The sequence below is a fragment of the Prionailurus bengalensis genome, chromosome E1, assembly GCF_016509475.1.
Source record: "Prionailurus bengalensis isolate Pbe53 chromosome E1, Fcat_Pben_1.1_paternal_pri, whole genome shotgun sequence".
Taxonomy (NCBI): Eukaryota; Metazoa; Chordata; class Mammalia; order Carnivora; family Felidae; genus Prionailurus; species Prionailurus bengalensis.
This window is the reverse complement of record NC_057347.1, coordinates 60,347,590-60,365,147: the sequence shown is the minus strand read 5'-3', so window position 1 is coordinate 60,365,147 and position 17,558 is coordinate 60,347,590. Positions and strand designations below refer to the sequence as shown.

The 17,558-nt window shown below is 56.7% G+C and overlaps 1 protein-coding gene across 7 annotated transcripts in view; it reads left to right on the top strand.

The window, feature by feature from the left end:
* Window positions 1-7,967: 7,967 nt before the first annotated feature.
* CSNK1D (casein kinase 1 delta) overlaps window positions 7,968-17,558 on the top strand; it is a 33,660-nt gene continuing 24,069 nt past the window's right edge. For 5 of the 7 annotated variants that reach the window (XM_043585451.1, XM_043585452.1, XM_043585453.1 and 2 more), the window contains exons 1-2: window positions 7,968-8,364; window positions 15,220-15,330. In XM_043585451.1, coding sequence (XP_043441386.1) covers window positions 8,289-8,364; window positions 15,220-15,330 — 187 coding nt within the window. In that variant the 5' untranslated portion in view covers window positions 7,968-8,288. Of the gene's footprint in view, window positions 8,365-8,712; window positions 9,142-15,219; window positions 15,331-17,558 lie in introns of those variants that run through there. The other 2 variants (XM_043585454.1, XM_043585449.1) reach the window with 2 other exon arrangements.

Below are 17,558 nucleotides of genomic sequence, written 5' to 3'. Positions count from 1 at the left end.
CAGGGCTGGAATCCCAGCCAGAGTCAGGCCTCGCGCCTGCCCTGGGCTGATCCTGGGAGGTTGGCTGAGGTCACGAACTGACCTCCCCTTCCCTGTCGGCGTGGGTGGGCGCCGGGACCTGCATGGAACACCTAGGATCTGCTCCTCCTGGGCCCTCCCAGTGCTCCTGTCCAGCCGGGCCCCGGTGAGCCCAGCATTTCCCGGAGTTTTCCTCACTAGAGCCTGGGCACTAGCTGTGTGGGGCACACACATGCACGCAGGCGGCCTCTCGCCCCCGGGAGACCCCTCAGCTCCCACCGCAGACCTTCCCTGCTGGCACCCCGCCCGGGCCAGGGTCGCTCCTTCAGATCTCTGGGAAAGGTCACGGAAGCTGCCGGAAGCTATAAATCACAGCCTGGGGCTGTCTGGGGCTCCCGGTCCCGTTGGTAATTGCAGTCTAGCTTTACAACCGTTGGCTCGTCCCTCCTCGTCCCCTCAGACAGGGACCCAGCTGGCGAGTTTTGTTAATTAAATGAGGATAATCATTAGTGCTGGGCCCAGGTCCAAGGGCGAGGGGTGGACACAGGTCCTGACTCGCTCCCTGGATCTGAGCAGGAGGCCAGCGTCGGGCCTGAGCACCGTCCACAGCCGAGCTGGCGCACGCTACCACCGCTGCCCGCGTGGTAAACGGCTCATTTCCCGGGGTAAACGGTGACTCTATGAACAGCTAGCTAGCGCTTATACGGCCCTTACTTGAATCTGGGCCCTCTTCTAAGCTGCGCGTGTGCTAGCCTTATTCACCGTCTCCACAGCCCTGGGGGTCTGGTGCTATGAGTGTCTCCATTTCACAGATGAGGAGAGGCACAGGGGGGTTGAGTTGCCTGCCCAAGTTTCCACAGCCGGTGGGAGAGCAGGGCCTGGAGCTTGGGCACCCAACCTCCAAGTGCGGCCTCCCAGCCACTGCCCTTAAGGGTGGTGGCTCCTCTCCTCCTGTTTAGTTGTTTGCCACTCACGCCTACCAGGGGCACCGGATCAGGATCATTCACTGGGGAGAGGGGAGACAGAGGGAGCTTCGTGGAGCAAAGGTCAGAGACAAAAACATTACGATAGAAAGGGCAGTGCGTGCCAAGGCCCTGGGGCAAGAGACACTGATGTCTCTGGGAACAGCAAGTCCTTTCTGGGGGACGGGAAGGGGGCACGGTGAGGACCATCTAAATGCCAGCCAAGAATCTAAGCTCAGTCCCCGGGGCTAATCTATGCTATTTTAAGGTAAACTTCATGTAACAGAAAATTCGCTCTTCTAACCATGTCAGAGTGTACAATTAAGTGCTTTTTATACATTCATGATGTTGCACAATCACAACCACTACCTAGTTCTGAAATGTTTCCTCGTCCCAGAGAAGGGGCAGACCGCATGCCCATCAGCAGTCTCTCCCGGGCCCCCTCCCCAGCCCCCAGGCCACTCCCTGCCTCTGCGGTCTGCCAATTCTGGACATTTCCTATAAGCAGAATCCTACACCATGGGGCCCTCTGAGTCTGGCTTCTTTTACTCAGTGCAGTGTTTTCAAGGTTCATCCACACTGTACCATGTGTCAGTGCCCCATGCCTTTTTACGGCTGAACGATAAATCATTCCATCGTACAGGTAGACCACACTTTATCCATTTGTCCGGTGTGGCCTCCGGTGGCCACATCACTCGCCGTTCCCACTGGGAGCGCGCCGGCTTCACGCAGGGCAGTGCCCGCGGGGGACTAGAAGTCCTCAACGGAGTCTGTGGCCATGCCATAGACACTGGGCGGAAGGAGAGAGCCCGGTCTTTGGGAAAGAGCTCTGATCAGATGGGGGAGTTTGAGTTCTTGCTGCCAACCATGGGGACACCTCAGGAGTCACTGAGAAGGTGCAAAACCAGTACAGGTGCCCTGGCAGCACGGAGCTTCTGAGAAGCTCTTCTCCTCCCCGCCCCCTCCCCGAACAAGATGCAATCTCTAGAAGACATTCATTCCCCTCTTCTCCTCTCCTCCCCACCTATAATGAGACTCCTGGAAAGATTCTACTCCCCTCAGTCCCTGCCCCCAACTTCCAATTCTTTCAGAAGCCCTCACAGCCGTCCTTTCCATGTCGAGAACATTCATATAGCACTTACTTTCCCCAGTTCCAGAGATACTGGGGTCATTCCTATCTCCCACCACACGTCAGCGTGCACGCAAGTACGTGCACACGCAATGGGTGTGCACTCGCATGGATACATGCACACCTGCACGCATACACGTGCACGGCGCTAACTCGCAGGTGCGGACATGTGTGCACAAGTATATGTGTGGCGGTGCTTATCTGTGTGGTGCACATCCATGCATGCACACATGTGCATGTACATGTGCAGGCGTGCACACATACGCTCACGGCGTGCACACGTGCCCACGTACAGATACAGGGGGGGCTGGCAGAGGACTCCCATCCCTTCGCCTCCCTGTCCTGGGGAGTATCATTCTTGTTTTCCAAGAAGCCTCTCCGGGCCCTTCCTGGGTGGCCGGCTCCAGCGTCCCCCTGTCCTTCCCCTGCTCTGCCAGCAGGTGGTGTTCCCACCACCTCCTCAGGCAGCTCTTGCTCTGTGAAGCGCCGGGGTCTGGTGGGGCAGGAGCCTGTGGCCCCACTGGGGATGACACAAAAGTGATCACCCCACCCTTAGGCTGGGCTGCACTGGGCTCACCTAAGCCAGCACCTTCCCATCTCCATGGCACCGGTCGCTCCTCCCTCCCGTCTAGGTCACGGAGTCAACACACAAACACACAAATAAGACCTGGACAGACAGCACAGTCCTGCTGCCTCTGTAGGAAGTTCTTGCCACCCAGGGTGAGGAAATCGCCCTCCCCTCTCCTGTCCCCCTCCCCTCCCCTCCCTTCCATGGATTGGCCCATGGATTTATTTATTTATTTATTAAAAAACTTTTTTTTAATGTTTATTTTTGAGAGACAGAGAGAGACAGAGCACGAGCAGGGGAGGGGCAGAGAGAGAGGGAGACACAGAATCAGAAGCAGGCTCCAGGCTCCGAGCTGTCAGCACAGAGCCCGACGTGGGGCTCGAACCCACGAACTGTGAGATCAGGACCTGAGCTGAAGTCGGCCCCGAACCGACTGAGCCACCCAGGTGCCCTTATTTATTTCTTCAAACAAATTTTTTTAATGTTTATTTATTTTTGAGAGAGAGACAGAGCACGAGCTGGGGGGGGGGGGGCAGAGAGAAAGGGAGACCCAGAATCCGAAGCACGCTCCAGACTCCGAGCTGTCAGCACAGAACCTGATGTGGGGCTCGAACCCACGACCCTGAGATTAAGATCTGAGGTGGGATCAAGAGTCAGATGTTTAACCACTGAGGCACCCAGGCGCCCCAGTCCATGGATTTTTTTTTAAGTTGTGGTAAAGTATACCTAACATACAATTCACTATTTTTACCATTAAACGTGCAGTCCTACGGCACTAAGCCCACTCATCTTGTGCAGCCGTCACCACCATCCATCTCCAGGATCTTCTCAATGTCCCAAACCGAAACTCCGTCCCCACTAAACACTAACTCCCCCTCCCTTCCCCCAGCCCCATAACTTCTACTCAGTTTTCTGTCCCCACGAGTTTGCCTGCTCTAGGGACCTCATATAAGTGGAATCACACAGTCTTTGTCTTCTTGCGTCTGCTTGTTTCACTCGGCATCATGTCCTCAAGGCCCATCCATGTTGTAGCAGGTGTCAGGACTTTATTCCCTTTGCGAGGCTTAATAGTATGTTCTGTGGATAAACTACATTTTATTTATCGGCTCATCTGTCCTTGGAAACTTGGGCAGCTTCCGTCTCCTCTCTTTTTGTTGCTTTTTTGTTAAAATCAAACAGAATATTTTAAATGGCAGCTGCCCTGGAAAAGGTAGAAATTTTAGCCAGACATGTCTGGACCGCAGTGTCTGCACCTAGCAATGATGATCTCTAAGGGAACGATGCCGGTCAGCGTCACTATAGTTCATCAACATGTAGCAGGAGCAAAACTAGGAGACCATTCACCTCTGGGTGCTCATGTGGTCATGTGGGAGCCGGGTGAGGAAGGTGGCAGCTGGGGTGACCTTCTCTCCAGGGGGTGAGCCTGGGGCACAAAGCTTCTCCTCAGTGACCCTGAGCCGCCCCAAGCTCTGGCCAAGAGGGGAACCACAGGTCCTCACGATTTGTGCAAATGACTCTGTCACCCCTGCCCCCATTAATGAGCTCTAGGGTGTCATCCTTGGGTTTTCCAGTGAGCTGTGACCTGGGGCAGAAAAAAAACTGCCTGGCCGGTCAGGACCCGCTAGTTACCTTCTTTCCAGAAGCTGAAGAGGCACAGTAGAGAGGTCAGGAGAGCTCCCGGGGCAGAAGCCACCAGAAGCCGGAGCACAGCTGCCAGAGGACGCAGGAGAACCGAGCCCAGTGGCAGGAGGTGGTGCAGTGCCACCATGAAGCGACCCCAGTCCCAGGTCAGGCACCCCTCCAAGGACACGGGCGCACGCACACACCAGCCCACCTGTTTGCTGAGACCCCACAGAGTCGGACAAGAGCCCATGGTGCGAGGCCAGGATGGGAGAAGGGAGCTGTGCCCCCACAGAGGACAGGAAAACACAAAGCTTTGCAGCCTGGCCTCACCAGTGAGAGCACACAGCTTCCTTTCTTCGTGGGGTGTGGGTGGCAGAGCTCAAGGTCCCTGCTTCCTTTCCGGGTGATGAAAATGTAAACTTGCTGGCGGTAATGGTTGCGCACTAAAACCTACCGAATCGTAGCCTCTAAATGCGTGAATCGAGCGGTATGTGAACTGTCGACAGAGCTGCTTACAACACACACGCACCCACGCGGGACGGCGAGCCTGGGAAATCCCCCACCACCCCGGACGGACACGTTCTGAGTTTGCTTCCACTGGAGGACGGCGGACAGGCTGGCCCTGCTCTCCTTCCAGGCTTCCTGGCCGGCCCAAGAGGTCAGAGGGAGTTTGGGCTAAAGCGAAGGGGACAGCGACTTTGGCAGGGCGTCGAAACAGCAGCGCCAGGTGCAGTGGGAATGGTGCGGGGACACACGCGACCCTCACAGCCGCGCCGCGGACGGATGGGGGGTGGCTGCTCCGGGAGAGCGGGCCGTGGGGGCGGGGCCTGTAGGGGCGGTGTCTGGCCGGAGAGGCGCCCCCCCCCCCCCCCCCCCCCCCGCCTTTTGGGTGAGCCGCTTCTACCGCAGCTCTGGACCAATGGGGCGCCCGGGGGGCTCCGTCGGTTAGGCGCCTGACTCCCGACTTCGCCTCAGGTCACGATCTCACGGTTCCTGGTTGGAGCCCCCGCGTGGGGCTCCTCGCTGGCAGGCTCACCGACAGTGCCAAGCCTGCTTGGGATTCTCTCTCTCTCTCTCTCTGCCCCTTCCCCATTCTCTCTCCTTCTCTTTCTGTCTCAAAATAAATAAACTATAAATACACGAACCAATAAAGGCCCCAGGTAAGGGTGGAGGGGGAACACACGCTAGAAGATCCGGGCATAAGCGACTTTGTGAGAGAGGAGACCGCACAGGCCAGAGCTGGGAAGGGTGCAGTGAAACCCAGCTGGAGGTGAGGCCCAGGGAGGCCGCCCCAGCTGCAAAGGCCTGGCCTGGGAGCTGGGCATTCATCCACGTGTCATTCGTAAAACCAGTGTTTACTGAGTGCCTATGGTGTGCCAGGGGCTGCTGAGGTTAGTGTGAGCGGGGACACTGAGAAGACTGTTTCCAGCAACAAGAATCCACCTGTGCCAACCTTCTCGCTCGCTGTATTATTCCCGGTCCTCTTGCTGACACTCTGAGGGAGGGTCTGGGGGCATTGGCCTTGGCCCTTCTCAAGGCCGCACAACAAGTCAATGGCAGAGCAGGATTAGACAGCAGCACGCGAGCGGAGAGAGGGTTCTGGAGAATCCATGCCGGCCCACTCTGAGCCGTTCCGGACTCTGGAGGCTGCAGGTGGGGAAGCAGCCATCATAGCACAGCTTCAGCAAGCCTCCACCCTGCAAGGTGCTTCACAAATGGGAAAGTGAGGGGGCACCTGGGGGACTCAGTCAGTTAAGCGTCTGACTTTTGTTTTGGGCTTAGGTCATGATCGCATGGTTCTTGTGTTTGAGCCCCGCATCAGGCTCTGTGCTGACAGGGCAGAGCCTGCTTGGGATTCTCTCTCTCTGCCCCTCCCCAGCTCACACGGTCTTTGTCGCTCTCAAAAACCAAAACCAAAACCAAAACCAAAACCAAAACCAAAACCAAAACCAAAACCAAAACCCAAACAAATGGGAAAGTGAGGACTACACAGGGCACCTGCACCCATGGTGCTGGGGTAACCGGGCCTCGGACCTTGGCACAGGCCCCTGGTAAGTGGCTCCTCAAAGAAGCTGCCTCTGATCCTGCACATGCCTCTTGCGGGCACGCCCTCACTACGGCCATGGAGTAAAACACAAGCAAGGCCTTTGGCCCTGCTGTTGGCTGATTATCCTGACCAATTCCAAGCACAAATGGGTGTAGTAGACAGAACCCTGGAGACTGGGGGAGGCCCAAAGAATTGCAACTTCTTTTTGAGGGAGGACACTTAGTCCCCAGAATGAGACTGCTGGCCAGTGATCAGCCCAGGGCAGCTAAGGGAGTGGCGGTCCGTCCTTCTAGGTCCCTCTGTGTTCCCAGTTTGTACTCACGGCTTTCTCAGGAGGGGACACAGGGCGCACCGTTCATCAGGGAATTCTGCCAACAAGGCTATTTGTACTAGTTTGGCAATGCCCCTTCCCTCCCCCCATCCCATAAGACTGAGGAACCAGGCTGACACATAGCCATGGGGCATTTCCAATTGCCCACCACTCACTAGCGGCAGGCAGATCATGATTTACCTGGTGACCTCTCCTGTCTCCAGGCACTGCTTCACAATACTCAGGAACTGACAGCAGTCTCCCAACCTGACCCCCAACTGTTTTGTGGCAGGGGCTGCACTCCTGAGACCCGGGAGCCTCTGGAGCAAGCGCGCTCGCTCAGCACTGCTTTCTTCCTCTGCCTCCTGCAGAGGCGGTCCCTGCCCCTCAACTTGTGCTGCCATCTTGCTCAGAGTAGTAGATACTTGCTAAATGTTCAAAAGTATGTATTAACATTATGTGCTATGGTTCTTCCTTTTGAGCTGGGGCAGGGCATGGGCCTCTAGAGGCAACGACCTGGAAGTCATTCTTTATTGGTTTGGGTGCCTCTCTGGAGGATTGCCTTCCCACTGATCCGAATCAAGGCTCCAGCTCTTGAAGCCCGCCATCATTCTGAAGTTTACCCTTCTTCTGAAAGGAAGAACATTCAGACCCAACACAAATTAGAGAGAAAAGTCGATTCAGTCTCCAGGAAGATGGGACTCAGAGGCAGGCCGGCGGGCCTCGCCCATTGAAACCCTGGCAGCAGGCGCCAGGCTTGGGTGCAAGCGTGGGCGGGCAGCAGCGGGCAGTGCCACATGGAGGTGCACGGTAGGACTGGGGCGGGGGGGGGGGGGGGGGAGAGGGGAATCCTGAGCAGACTACCAGACAGTCCGAGAGGCCCTGCACACCTGTGTCCCAGCCCGTGTCCCAGCCTGTGTCCTGTGCGTCCCAGCGCCTAGAGGGACGGGCTCGGCCCCTTCTTTCCCTCTCGTAAAAAGCACTGCCTCGGGCCTGTCCCAGGTCTATCGCGGGGAGCCGCTGGCTTCCGAGACACCTGCAAGGACAAACGAAGCCCCCTGCGCCAGCACGTGGAGCCTGCATGTGGGAACAGGCCGGGAGGGGTCCCCCTTGCTGCAGCGGCGAAGCAAAGAGTGTGGAGGGGACCAGCCGGGCGTCCCGGGGTCTCCAGGTATCCGGCGAGCGCAGGCCGCGGCCGCGGCCCGGCCCCGGCCGGCTCCACCCCCTCCTCATCGCCCGAAGCCCCGGCCCCGCCCCTCGGGCAGCGCGGTCCCGCCCCTCCGGGTTGCTAGGGGAAGTGACGTCACAGCGCGATGGCGGCGGCTCCTTCAGGCAGCTGAAGGGGGATTTAGGCCCGGAAGATCCGAGTCCATCCGCGGCGGGGAGAGGGCGAGCGGGGCCGGCGGGGGCCGGAGCAGGGGCGGCGGCGCTCGGACTGTCCCATCCGCCCCGTATTGAGGCGCTGGGAGCAGCCGGGCGGCCGGAAAGCGATGGTGAAAGCGGGGCCGTGAGGGGGGCGGAGCCGGCAGCCCGACCCGCCGTAGCGGCAGCAGCGGCGCCGCCTCCCCGAGCTCAGACCCAGGAAGCGGCCGGGAGGGCAGGAGCGAGCCGGATCCGCCGCCGTCGCCACCATGGAGCTCAGAGTCGGGAACAGGTACCGGCTGGGCCGGAAGATCGGTAGCGGCTCCTTCGGAGACATCTATCTCGGTGAGGCGCCCCTCCCCCCCCCCCCCCCCGAGCTCGGGCCGCCCCTCGACCAGCGTCCGCCCGGCCCACCCCCACCCCCACCCCGGTCCCCGGCCCGGGATCCCGGACACCTCCGGATCCCGGAGCTCGCTCCGAGGACCCCAGGGCCCAGGACCGGCCCCCTCCGGCCCTCGTCCAGCTCCCGCCCCGGGGACCCCACCCCAGACCCCGCCCCGGGGACTCCCCTCTCCGGCCTGCGGCTGTGACCGGGACCCTTCTCCCCTCCCACCCGTCCGGTTCGTGCCCCCGCAGCTCCCCAGGCGGGTGTGCAGCGCCTGGAACTCTCGGCCTTCCGGTGGGGTCCGGCCCGTGCCCTCGGGGGCACCTGCCCAAACGTGCGCCCGGGGCCGCCGGGGAGTGGCCCTGGGCCTCGGCCCGAGACCGTGGCCGCTCGCTGCGGCCCGCCCGCCCGGTGTCGCGCCTGGGTGTCCCCCCGCAGGCAGACAAAGGCCGCCGGGCGGGTGCGCGGCCCCCTGTGTCGTGTACACGTGGGGGTGGGCACGGCGAAAGTCCAGGGCGCCGGTCCGAGGCTTCCGCGTCCCTCGGTGCCCTTTGCGACGACGCAGCCCTAGCCGACAGGCTCCTCTGGGTCTGGACCTTGGGCTACTCGGCCGCAGCACCCAGCGCGGGGTCGCCCCGGCGGGGCGGGTCCTGTGCCTGGTCCAGTGGTAGTGGAGTACATGTTGCGCATCCGCGTTCCGCCCAGGGTACCTGGACATAAACCAGAGTGGGATTCAGGTGAGTGTAGAGGAAGTCGGTGTTAAGATGCTGGCAGAATTAGAGGCAAATAAAGTAGCAGAGCTCTCTGTACTCGTGAGGTCGTCCTCTGGGCTGTTAAAAATCTCCAGATAGATTCGAAGAACGTGTATGGAATTAGAAAGTTCTGGATCGCTTCAGATTTACAGTGGAGGAGTACACACATACACGTGTAGAATAGAAGGTTGGCCTCAGCCTGAAAGTCGGCAATTTGAACATGACTTCCCTGCATCTCTCAGAGGAAGCGGGTGAGTGATCCCATGCCCCCTGGACGTGGCGGAGGAGCGCGTGCAGAGGGGTGTGGGTGTTGCGCAAGTTTGGGGTAAACACGTCCTGTTGTGCGGCCCCTGCCCGTGTACCTGTCAGAGGGGTCAGGCGTAGCTTCTGTCAGTCACGCTTCTGGTTCTGCTCTTCAGCAGCTGGCCCCATCCCTCCCTCTTGTCACCTGGAGAGGGTGCACCCCTAGGTTGACAAGTGTCAGGAGGCCACGCGTTCGTGCGCTTCATGACTGCTTGGGGTGCCTCCCTGCCCCACGCGGTACGGATGCCTTCCCGTCTGCCCTACTGGAGAAAAGACCCTCTGGGGACATTTCTCTCCAGCGGTCAGCCGGCCGCCTTCTCGGCAGTGTTCATTTAGGGAGAGTTGCTGGGTGAACATGAGCCGTTCGCATCATTTATAGCGCGGTGAACTTTGGGCGAAGTTTTCACCTGGGACCTAGGAGCTGTACTGAAGTCGTCCATTAGCGGCCCGTACCCAGCATCGAGAAGTAGGTATTTTGAAACCGTGTGTCCTCTGGTTGAGACCTTGCTAGGCAGCTCTGTGCTTTGTGCAGCTGGGTTCAGACCGTCAGGGCTCAGTGGGGAGCCCCGCCGCTTGTTGCCCGTGGCGTCCCTCTGGGCCTCACCGTGTGTGGGCCACACCAGTAGCCCTTGATGCACGGGTGAGGCTGACCCGTCCCCGAGGGGTCTGTCCTCGGTCTCCTCCCTGCGCCTTCTGAGACCGGTGGACTGCGCCTCTCACACCCTTGCTCCCGGCGCCCAAATGGCCCATCCGTGAGGTACACTCAGGAGTTGCGTGCGTGGGGCTGGACACGACCGATCGTTGCCACCAGCCTCGGCTTTCCGCCCACGCGGGTCCATTGAGGCTAAGCGCTCCTCCACCATGGAAAAGCGAGGTGATCTCGGTATGTGAGTGAGTGATTCGTGGCTGGAAAGGCGGGTCTGAGGAAGCCCGCCCTCTGCCGTAGTTGGGGGTCAGAGATGGCTGCTCCAAAGACCACGGGGTGGGTTGCGCCATCCATACGTGGTTTCTTCCTGTTGAGGTAACTGGTTAGGCATGACTTAAGGAATCAGGTCTTCACGTCTCAAAAACCATTATGGCCCACGGATTCTGGTGTGACTATAATTTAAATCGTTTCTCCTGTCATTTTGCTATTGATCAGAACACTCTTGACTCCTCCCTGTAGGTTCCTCTTGTTGTTAGCCTGGCGTGTGGGGTCTTGGATTTCCGCCTGGGACTCTCTGTGCTTTCAGATGTTTGAAACCGTGAGGAGGGGAGGCCGGCCATCTCTGCGCCTGCTGAGGTGACGTGCTCACGCAGCACTGCGCCCTGCCAGTTCTTCGGGTCCTTCCCACGGTTGCCCCTTTAAAGAGAGGCGGTATCTCGGGGCTGTTTCTCTGACGCCCGGCCTTCAGAAACTGTATGTACTTGAGCCGCCGTGGACCTCCAAGTGTGCAGCCGGATCCTCAGTCGACCTCTCCGGGCTTGCCACATCCCAGAGGCTCTTGGGAAGGGCGGGCCGGGAAGGCCTCGGAGCCTGGTGTGGCCGCCGGGCGTGAGGTGAAGCCTCCCCATCACCGCACTTCCCTCAGCTTTGGCCTCCACACGCTTTGGTCCCTCGCTGCTGGAGGTGATGTTTCTGAGGCACCGGACACCAGAAGCCCTTTCACTTGCTGGGCATCTGCGAACAGAGGGGAACCATGTTCTTAACGTGGACCACGTGTTCTCGGGGTGACCGGCAGAGCTTGGGGACAAAGGGCGTGCGTGCAGGGACGTGCTAAAGCCAGGCTGCGTTCTGTTTGGCCAGTGTTCCACAGTGTCTGCGAGCCCCCTGTTCTGGACCGTGTTTGTCTTCGGGAGGCTGGCGGAAGGGTCCTCGGACCCCTCCCACCTCCTCCCCCTGCCATTCACGATTGGTGGAATGGAAGTTGTCTTCCTGCCTGTGTTGGCCTTTGTGTTCGACCCTGTCACTCCCATCAGTTTATCAGAGGACGGCCTCTCCTGCCTGTGTTACCTGTGTTACCCAGATGGGCTGTGCGGTCAGAATCTTCGTATACAGAAGCACCTTTCGAGAGCTAAAGCTTAATGGGCAGCCTTTGCATACGTGATTTTCATGTGTTCCCTCTCACTCCCCTTTCTCTTCAGGAGCACCGTGCAAGGATGTCTGGCACGCAGTAGGGGTTCCAGAGTGGTGGCTAGCTGGCCAGGAGAGAAGACCAGTTGTCTGCACTGGCTGAAGCTTTCCTGGTCACCGGCCTGCGTTCTTTAGGGTGGTGGCTTGAACTTGGGTGTCTCTGATGAGAAGCTGCGGTGCTGCATTGGCTGCCTTGTCAACATTTGCCCTGTGAGAGTGACCTTTGCCTGGCTGCCCAGAGGCCTCTCCCTATTTCTTCTTTGATAAGACCGTCCTTAGTGGGAGTTGGGCATAAGGACAGCTGTATCAGGACAGGGTCAGGCTTGGGGTTAGGTTCGCTTAATTCATCATCTGACTTTGCTCAACTTGAGAGACGTGATTTTGTTTCTTTACGACCACCGTTAAGCCAAGTCTAAGCCTGGAGAGGGGAAGTTTTGTCCCACTGGGTGGGGCTGTTTAGCTGCAGGAGTTGAGGTTGTTTGGGAGAGGAGACTGCTTAGTGTAAACTGACACCGTGGTTTGCCTTGTGAATATGAAACACAAGTGCTCAGTGACGTCTCTTAAATTCTTGCCCCCTTTCTAGAAGTACTTCTGAAAGTTAGTTGTGCTAAAGGACCAGGTTTTGTAATTTCCAGTCCTTCGTAGACCAGTGCTTTTGTGAAGTATGATTAAAATGTTGCAGGAATGTCACTTTGCCGTGAGAGCTCCTCGGGGTTCGCTCACTGCCTTGTATTGGTCCGTCACGGACTGGTGGTAGTTTGAGGACTAGACCTGGAGCAGCACTGCCAGTTGAAGCAGGAAGTGTGCCATCAGCTGTAGGAGGTGGGACAGGACTGCAGGGCTTTGGGGCTGTGGACTGGTGGACGTTGGTTTCGCCTGTGATGTTTGTTTCCCTTGGAAGGCACAGAACTTGAAGCTGGACTGCTCAGGACTTCCCCCCAATGGGCAGAGACCTCACAGGGAGGCAGCCGAGTGTATGCTGCTCTCACATTAATTGCAGAACCCAAGCCAAGCCTTTCTTTGGGCCATCAGACTCAGGGCGACTTTCACAGTTGTGATCCTGGGGGAGGCTGGTTCTGTTGCTGCTGTGATCCTGGGGGAGGACTATGTCTGTTCACTGTGATCCTGGGGGAGGACTATGTCTGTTCACTGTGATCCTGGGGGAGTCTGGTTGTTTGCTGCTGTGATCCTGGAGGAGGCTGGCTCTATTACTGGTGTGATCCTGCAGGAAGGCTGGCACCATGTTAGGAGGATGGAATTCATACCGTATTCCAGAGTTGCCTACGGCCATTTGTCTCTAAGACTGTCAGTATTGCTGCGTCGATGGCCAGACATTTGCATTATGAGCCACAATAGAGCGGAGCTAGAATGTTCTCTGCCTTCTTGAAGGTGCTAGTCTAGTAGATAGCCCGTGTGGGTCCAGGTTGTCTTGTCATTGAATACCTGCCTTGTGGCAAGGGTGACAGTGCTGATGGTTGGAGGTACAAGAGTGCTCTCGCTAAAGGCCCCACTGCTTGTGCTTTGGGGAACAGCGTTGCTGATGTAACCAGCACGCTGAGTCATCTTCTCTGTGTCTCCTGGGCTGGCGGGTTCAGCTCTGAGTCCAGGTCCTCGCAGGAACTCCAGCACATCTCCCATTTGCACGGTACATTTACGATGAAGTCATTTCTCTTGTAATTGGACAGATGGTCACAAATGTGGAAGGAAGAACGAAGTGTATTACCTGTCTTCCTTCTGAGTGCCCAAAAGAACGTCTGTGGAATAGTAAACGAAGTTCTTAAATCTACGAGGGTCACTTGCAGTGATCAGATGGTGGTTATTTCCCCGGTTTGGGATCCAGGCCCAACAGGAGCACTGCACTTCTTGCGGCCGTCTAGGCAGACCCAGGGGGACTTTGGGGACTCTTGGGCGTTTACTGGACACATGAACAGCAGCAGGCAGCATTCCTACAGGCCAGTCATGGCTTTAGTGCTTGCCGATCTTATTCTGCCTTTGTTTAGGGATCTCAAGGTGCTTTGTAACCAGTAGTCCATTCCTCTGTGCAACTTTCTCACGAGACAGACTGCACATCTTCCCACTAAACTCAGATGGAGAGAGAAACAGAGTCACTTGAGGACTGGCCAGATTCCTTTGTCCACCACCACGATCTCCGTGGGAAGAAAATGTCCCGGGTCTATTGAGCTGTTGGAACCAGTGCAGATAAACATACTACTGGGAAGGATTTATACTACGGACCCCCTTATCCTCAGGGGACACATTCCAGGACCCCCAGGGGGTGCCCGAAACGGCAGACAGTACCAAACACTACGCATTCCACGTTTTTTTCCTAGACGTACGCGCCCACGATAATGTTTATAAGTTAAGCGCGGTAAGAGACTAGGTTAACAGCTAATAAGGAAATAGAGCGATTATAGCCATATATTGTAAATAAAGTCCTGTGACTGTGGTCTCAACACAGCCTTACCGAGCTGTCTCCCCTTTCCTGTGATGCCGTGAGACAGAGAAATGCCTGCGTGAGGAGACGGAGGAGGTGGACGCTGTGGGTGTGTGACAGACAGTAGGTCAGGAGGGGGACCGTGGGTTTCCAGACCTGCATGGAAAGGGGACACCTATACTTAGAAGGCACCTAGGGGAGAACAGGATGTGTTCTGTTTGAGACTCTCCCTCTCTTGCCAGCTGAAGCCCCTTGAGGAAGGTTCTGCAGGTGCAGCTTGGGGCCAGAATGCTGTCATTATTCACAGTCCCTTAAGCGAAGTAGAGCAGAGAGAGAACTTTTTTTTTTTTTTATTTCATTTAAGTAATCTCTGCACTCATTGTGGCGCTGGAACTCAGCGACACCCAGAGTCACACGCTACTCCTACTGAGCCAGCCAGGCATCCCAGATAGAGAACATTTTTAGAGAAAAACTGAATTTGCCTTTAAACTCGTGGGCTGGTAATCGGGAGGTATTTGCAAATGTTTTGCCGGTTTTAGCATAAAACTCACAACAAGTATGTGACAAGTTCATGTTGCATAGGTGTAGTTTGGGCTCCGAGAACGAGTCTACCCTCTGGTATGGTGTCCATGTTCAGTGGACATCCTGTTCCCCAGGAAGGGAGAGGTTGCTGGGTTCCTTGTGGGAACCGAGCCCCTGGAAAAGCACCCGAGTGTTTGGAGGTGTGTGCGGTTCGAAGCCCGGTCTGGGTGGACTTAGCTGGGTGGGGGTTTGGTTAAAAAAAAAAAAAAAGTCTCACACCCACCCACTTGTCCAGGCAGCATGGAGAAACGGGGAGCACACAGTCACCCTGGAACTCCCCCATTGCCTGGCCTTGGGAATGCGAGGGCCGAGCAACAGATAGACAGGGAGGTTTGGGGCAGGAAAGATGGGAGCCCTGTGGGCAGAAGTGCACTGCCCTGTCCCCGGCTCTCCCATTGACACGGTCAGGTGGAGACATGGAAATGAGCGATGAAACACTAAGGGAGACTTTTCTATGCCCATCAAAAACTTCTGTTTAAACAGTGAAAGTAATGATTTTCCACAGGGGTTTGTTAACCACTGACCCCGTCAGTGGTAGAAAGCAGAGCAGAGGGTCTGTAGTGTGTTGTAGCATTGCTTTAGGTGGTGGACACCAGATTATTAATGTTTGTGATTTTCTTTCTTTGCCAAGGTACGGACATTGCTGCAGGAGAAGAAGTTGCCATCAAGCTTGAATGTGTCAAAACCAAACACCCTCAGCTCCACATTGAGAGCAAAATCTACAAAATGATGCAGGGAGGAGGTATGCCCTTTACCTGTTCAAAAGAAAACCAGGGTTGTATTTGATGAGGGAGAATGCGTCGTGAATCAGAGCCTCTGGTGTATTCGGGGAAGGGAGGAGAAGGGTCATGTGGCTTCCTTCAGACTCTGGGGCCTGCAGAGGGCCTCACTCAACGTAGAGCATGATTTTGCGCTTTTCCTTAGCTTCACGTCAGCCGATAGTGTCTTCAGACTCCGGGTTCACGCGAATTGTGATTTTTCAGACACAGATTGTTGGGTGTACTGCCTCAGTCACATGCTTTCTTTGCCCCCAGTTTTGGGGGAGTTCCTTCAAATGCTCCTGAGTGAAGTGGAGTTTGAACTCAGTGAACTCTGTGATCCCCTCCAGCTCAATTACTGTCCCAATCCTGTGAAACCTCTCGGGCCTAAGGGTGCCCGATGTCTGGTTTCTGAATCTTTTGGAATTCTCTGGACTTCAGAATAGCTTGGCTAATGGAGCAAGAGGGGATTTTATTGGGGGTCTCAGTCCTGAAGACACTGCAGCATTGGGAAGGACATAACCACGCTCCACCTCAAGGAGCCCCCCCCCCCCCCCATCCCCAGCAGCAGGGCTCTGTGTGTAGAGAGTGGAGGTGCTGCATCCTCTTCGGAAATCCTTCACAGTGGATGCCCCCATGGTATTTTCATAGTTTGGGTGTTCTTGGCGCTTTGCCAAGTGAAAATTTCAGAGTCTGAATTCGCTTGTTTGTCAGGGGAACAGTGGGGGTTGGCGATTCCACTCTGGCATGTCCCCTCCCTCCCCCGAAATCTGTGCTGCCACGAGCAACCGACGTTTCTTGCTTTACGCAGGAGCAAGTGTCTCTTTAGCAGCAACACACATGGGCCCGCAGGACCCATCGCAGATGGGGTCCTTTTTTGGGACAGAGGAGGCTGTGGGCTCTTGACTGGCACCCGGGGGTGAAAATCGCCCTTGTTGGCCTCAGGGAGTGGTCAGCAGAGGACCCGGATGGCATGGCTGCTCCCTGGCCATCCTCAGCAGAGGGTAGGCTCCTCAGGTATCAGGGACGGTCTGTACCATTTCGAAGGTGGTGAGAATGAGGTGACTCGGGACGTGGCCTTCATGGCTGGGGAGAGTCTGGTGCTGGAGGTTGAATAGAGCCGCCTCCTAGCTTAAAAGCCTGGTTGAATGTTAAGGAGCAGTATCTCTGTGAGCTGGAGGGCCAGAGGGCAGCAGGGAAGAAATCAGTTGGCTGACGCCCCAGATAAGAGTCGGTTAAGGGGCTGAGACTGTAAACAGAGAAGAGCTCATTTCTGTGCAGCATGGGGCTTCTCCATCCCCCCACTGTGGCCTCTGTCGTGGGACTAGGTGCCCAGGCTGCAGCGCTGCAGCTCATTTTGAAACCTGGACTTTAAGATTTGAAGGACCACTTGCTTTCTTAGTGTCCCTGTCCACCTTCTCTCGGGTCCTAGAAATCTGGGACCTTCTCCCCATCTGGCCATCCCCCACACGTAGATGAGTTTTACTCCTTTTTTTTGTTGTTGTTAATTTATTTTGAGTGTGTGAGAGCATGAATGGGGGAGGGGCAGAGAGATTGAGAGAGAGAGAGACAGAGACAATCAAGTAGGCTCCGCGATGTCAGCCAGAGCCCGATGCAGGGCTCAGTCTCACCAACCAAGAGATCATGACCTTGAGCTGGTATCGAAAGTCGGACGCTTAATGGATTGAGCCACCAGGCCCCCCTACTCCTTTTTCAGATGTGCACTTGGTAGATATTATCAAGGTGTTTAAAAGACAAAGGGTAAAATGTCAGTTTTGGAAAACAGCTGATGTCCCGGAAGGCAGAGTGCATGGTGCCGGTGGTGTTCTGTGCCTCTCTCCTAAACAGGACGAAGCTAGGGCCGCAGAGAGAAGATGCAGGAATCCGCTTTGCTGCCAGTTAGCCTTCTGCGTCACCCCTCATGTGAGCGCACATCGCTTTGTCGTGGTGGAGGGACAGCAAGCATCTGTAATTATGGCTCTTCTTACCTGCTTTGAACACTGCATTCTGGGCGTATTCGCACGTGGTCGATACTGACGGCATCATAGGAGGAAGCTCGAAGCTACGCGGCTGTCTTGCACTCTCCAGCTTGCTGTACAGGGTTGTCTGGACCCTGCCCGGACCATGGTGGTGGTGGTGTGCCTGGCTAGGGAGAGCTTAGGGACGGCTGCTTTCAGGCCGGCAGGCTGCCTGGGGGCGGAGTCGGCCTCAC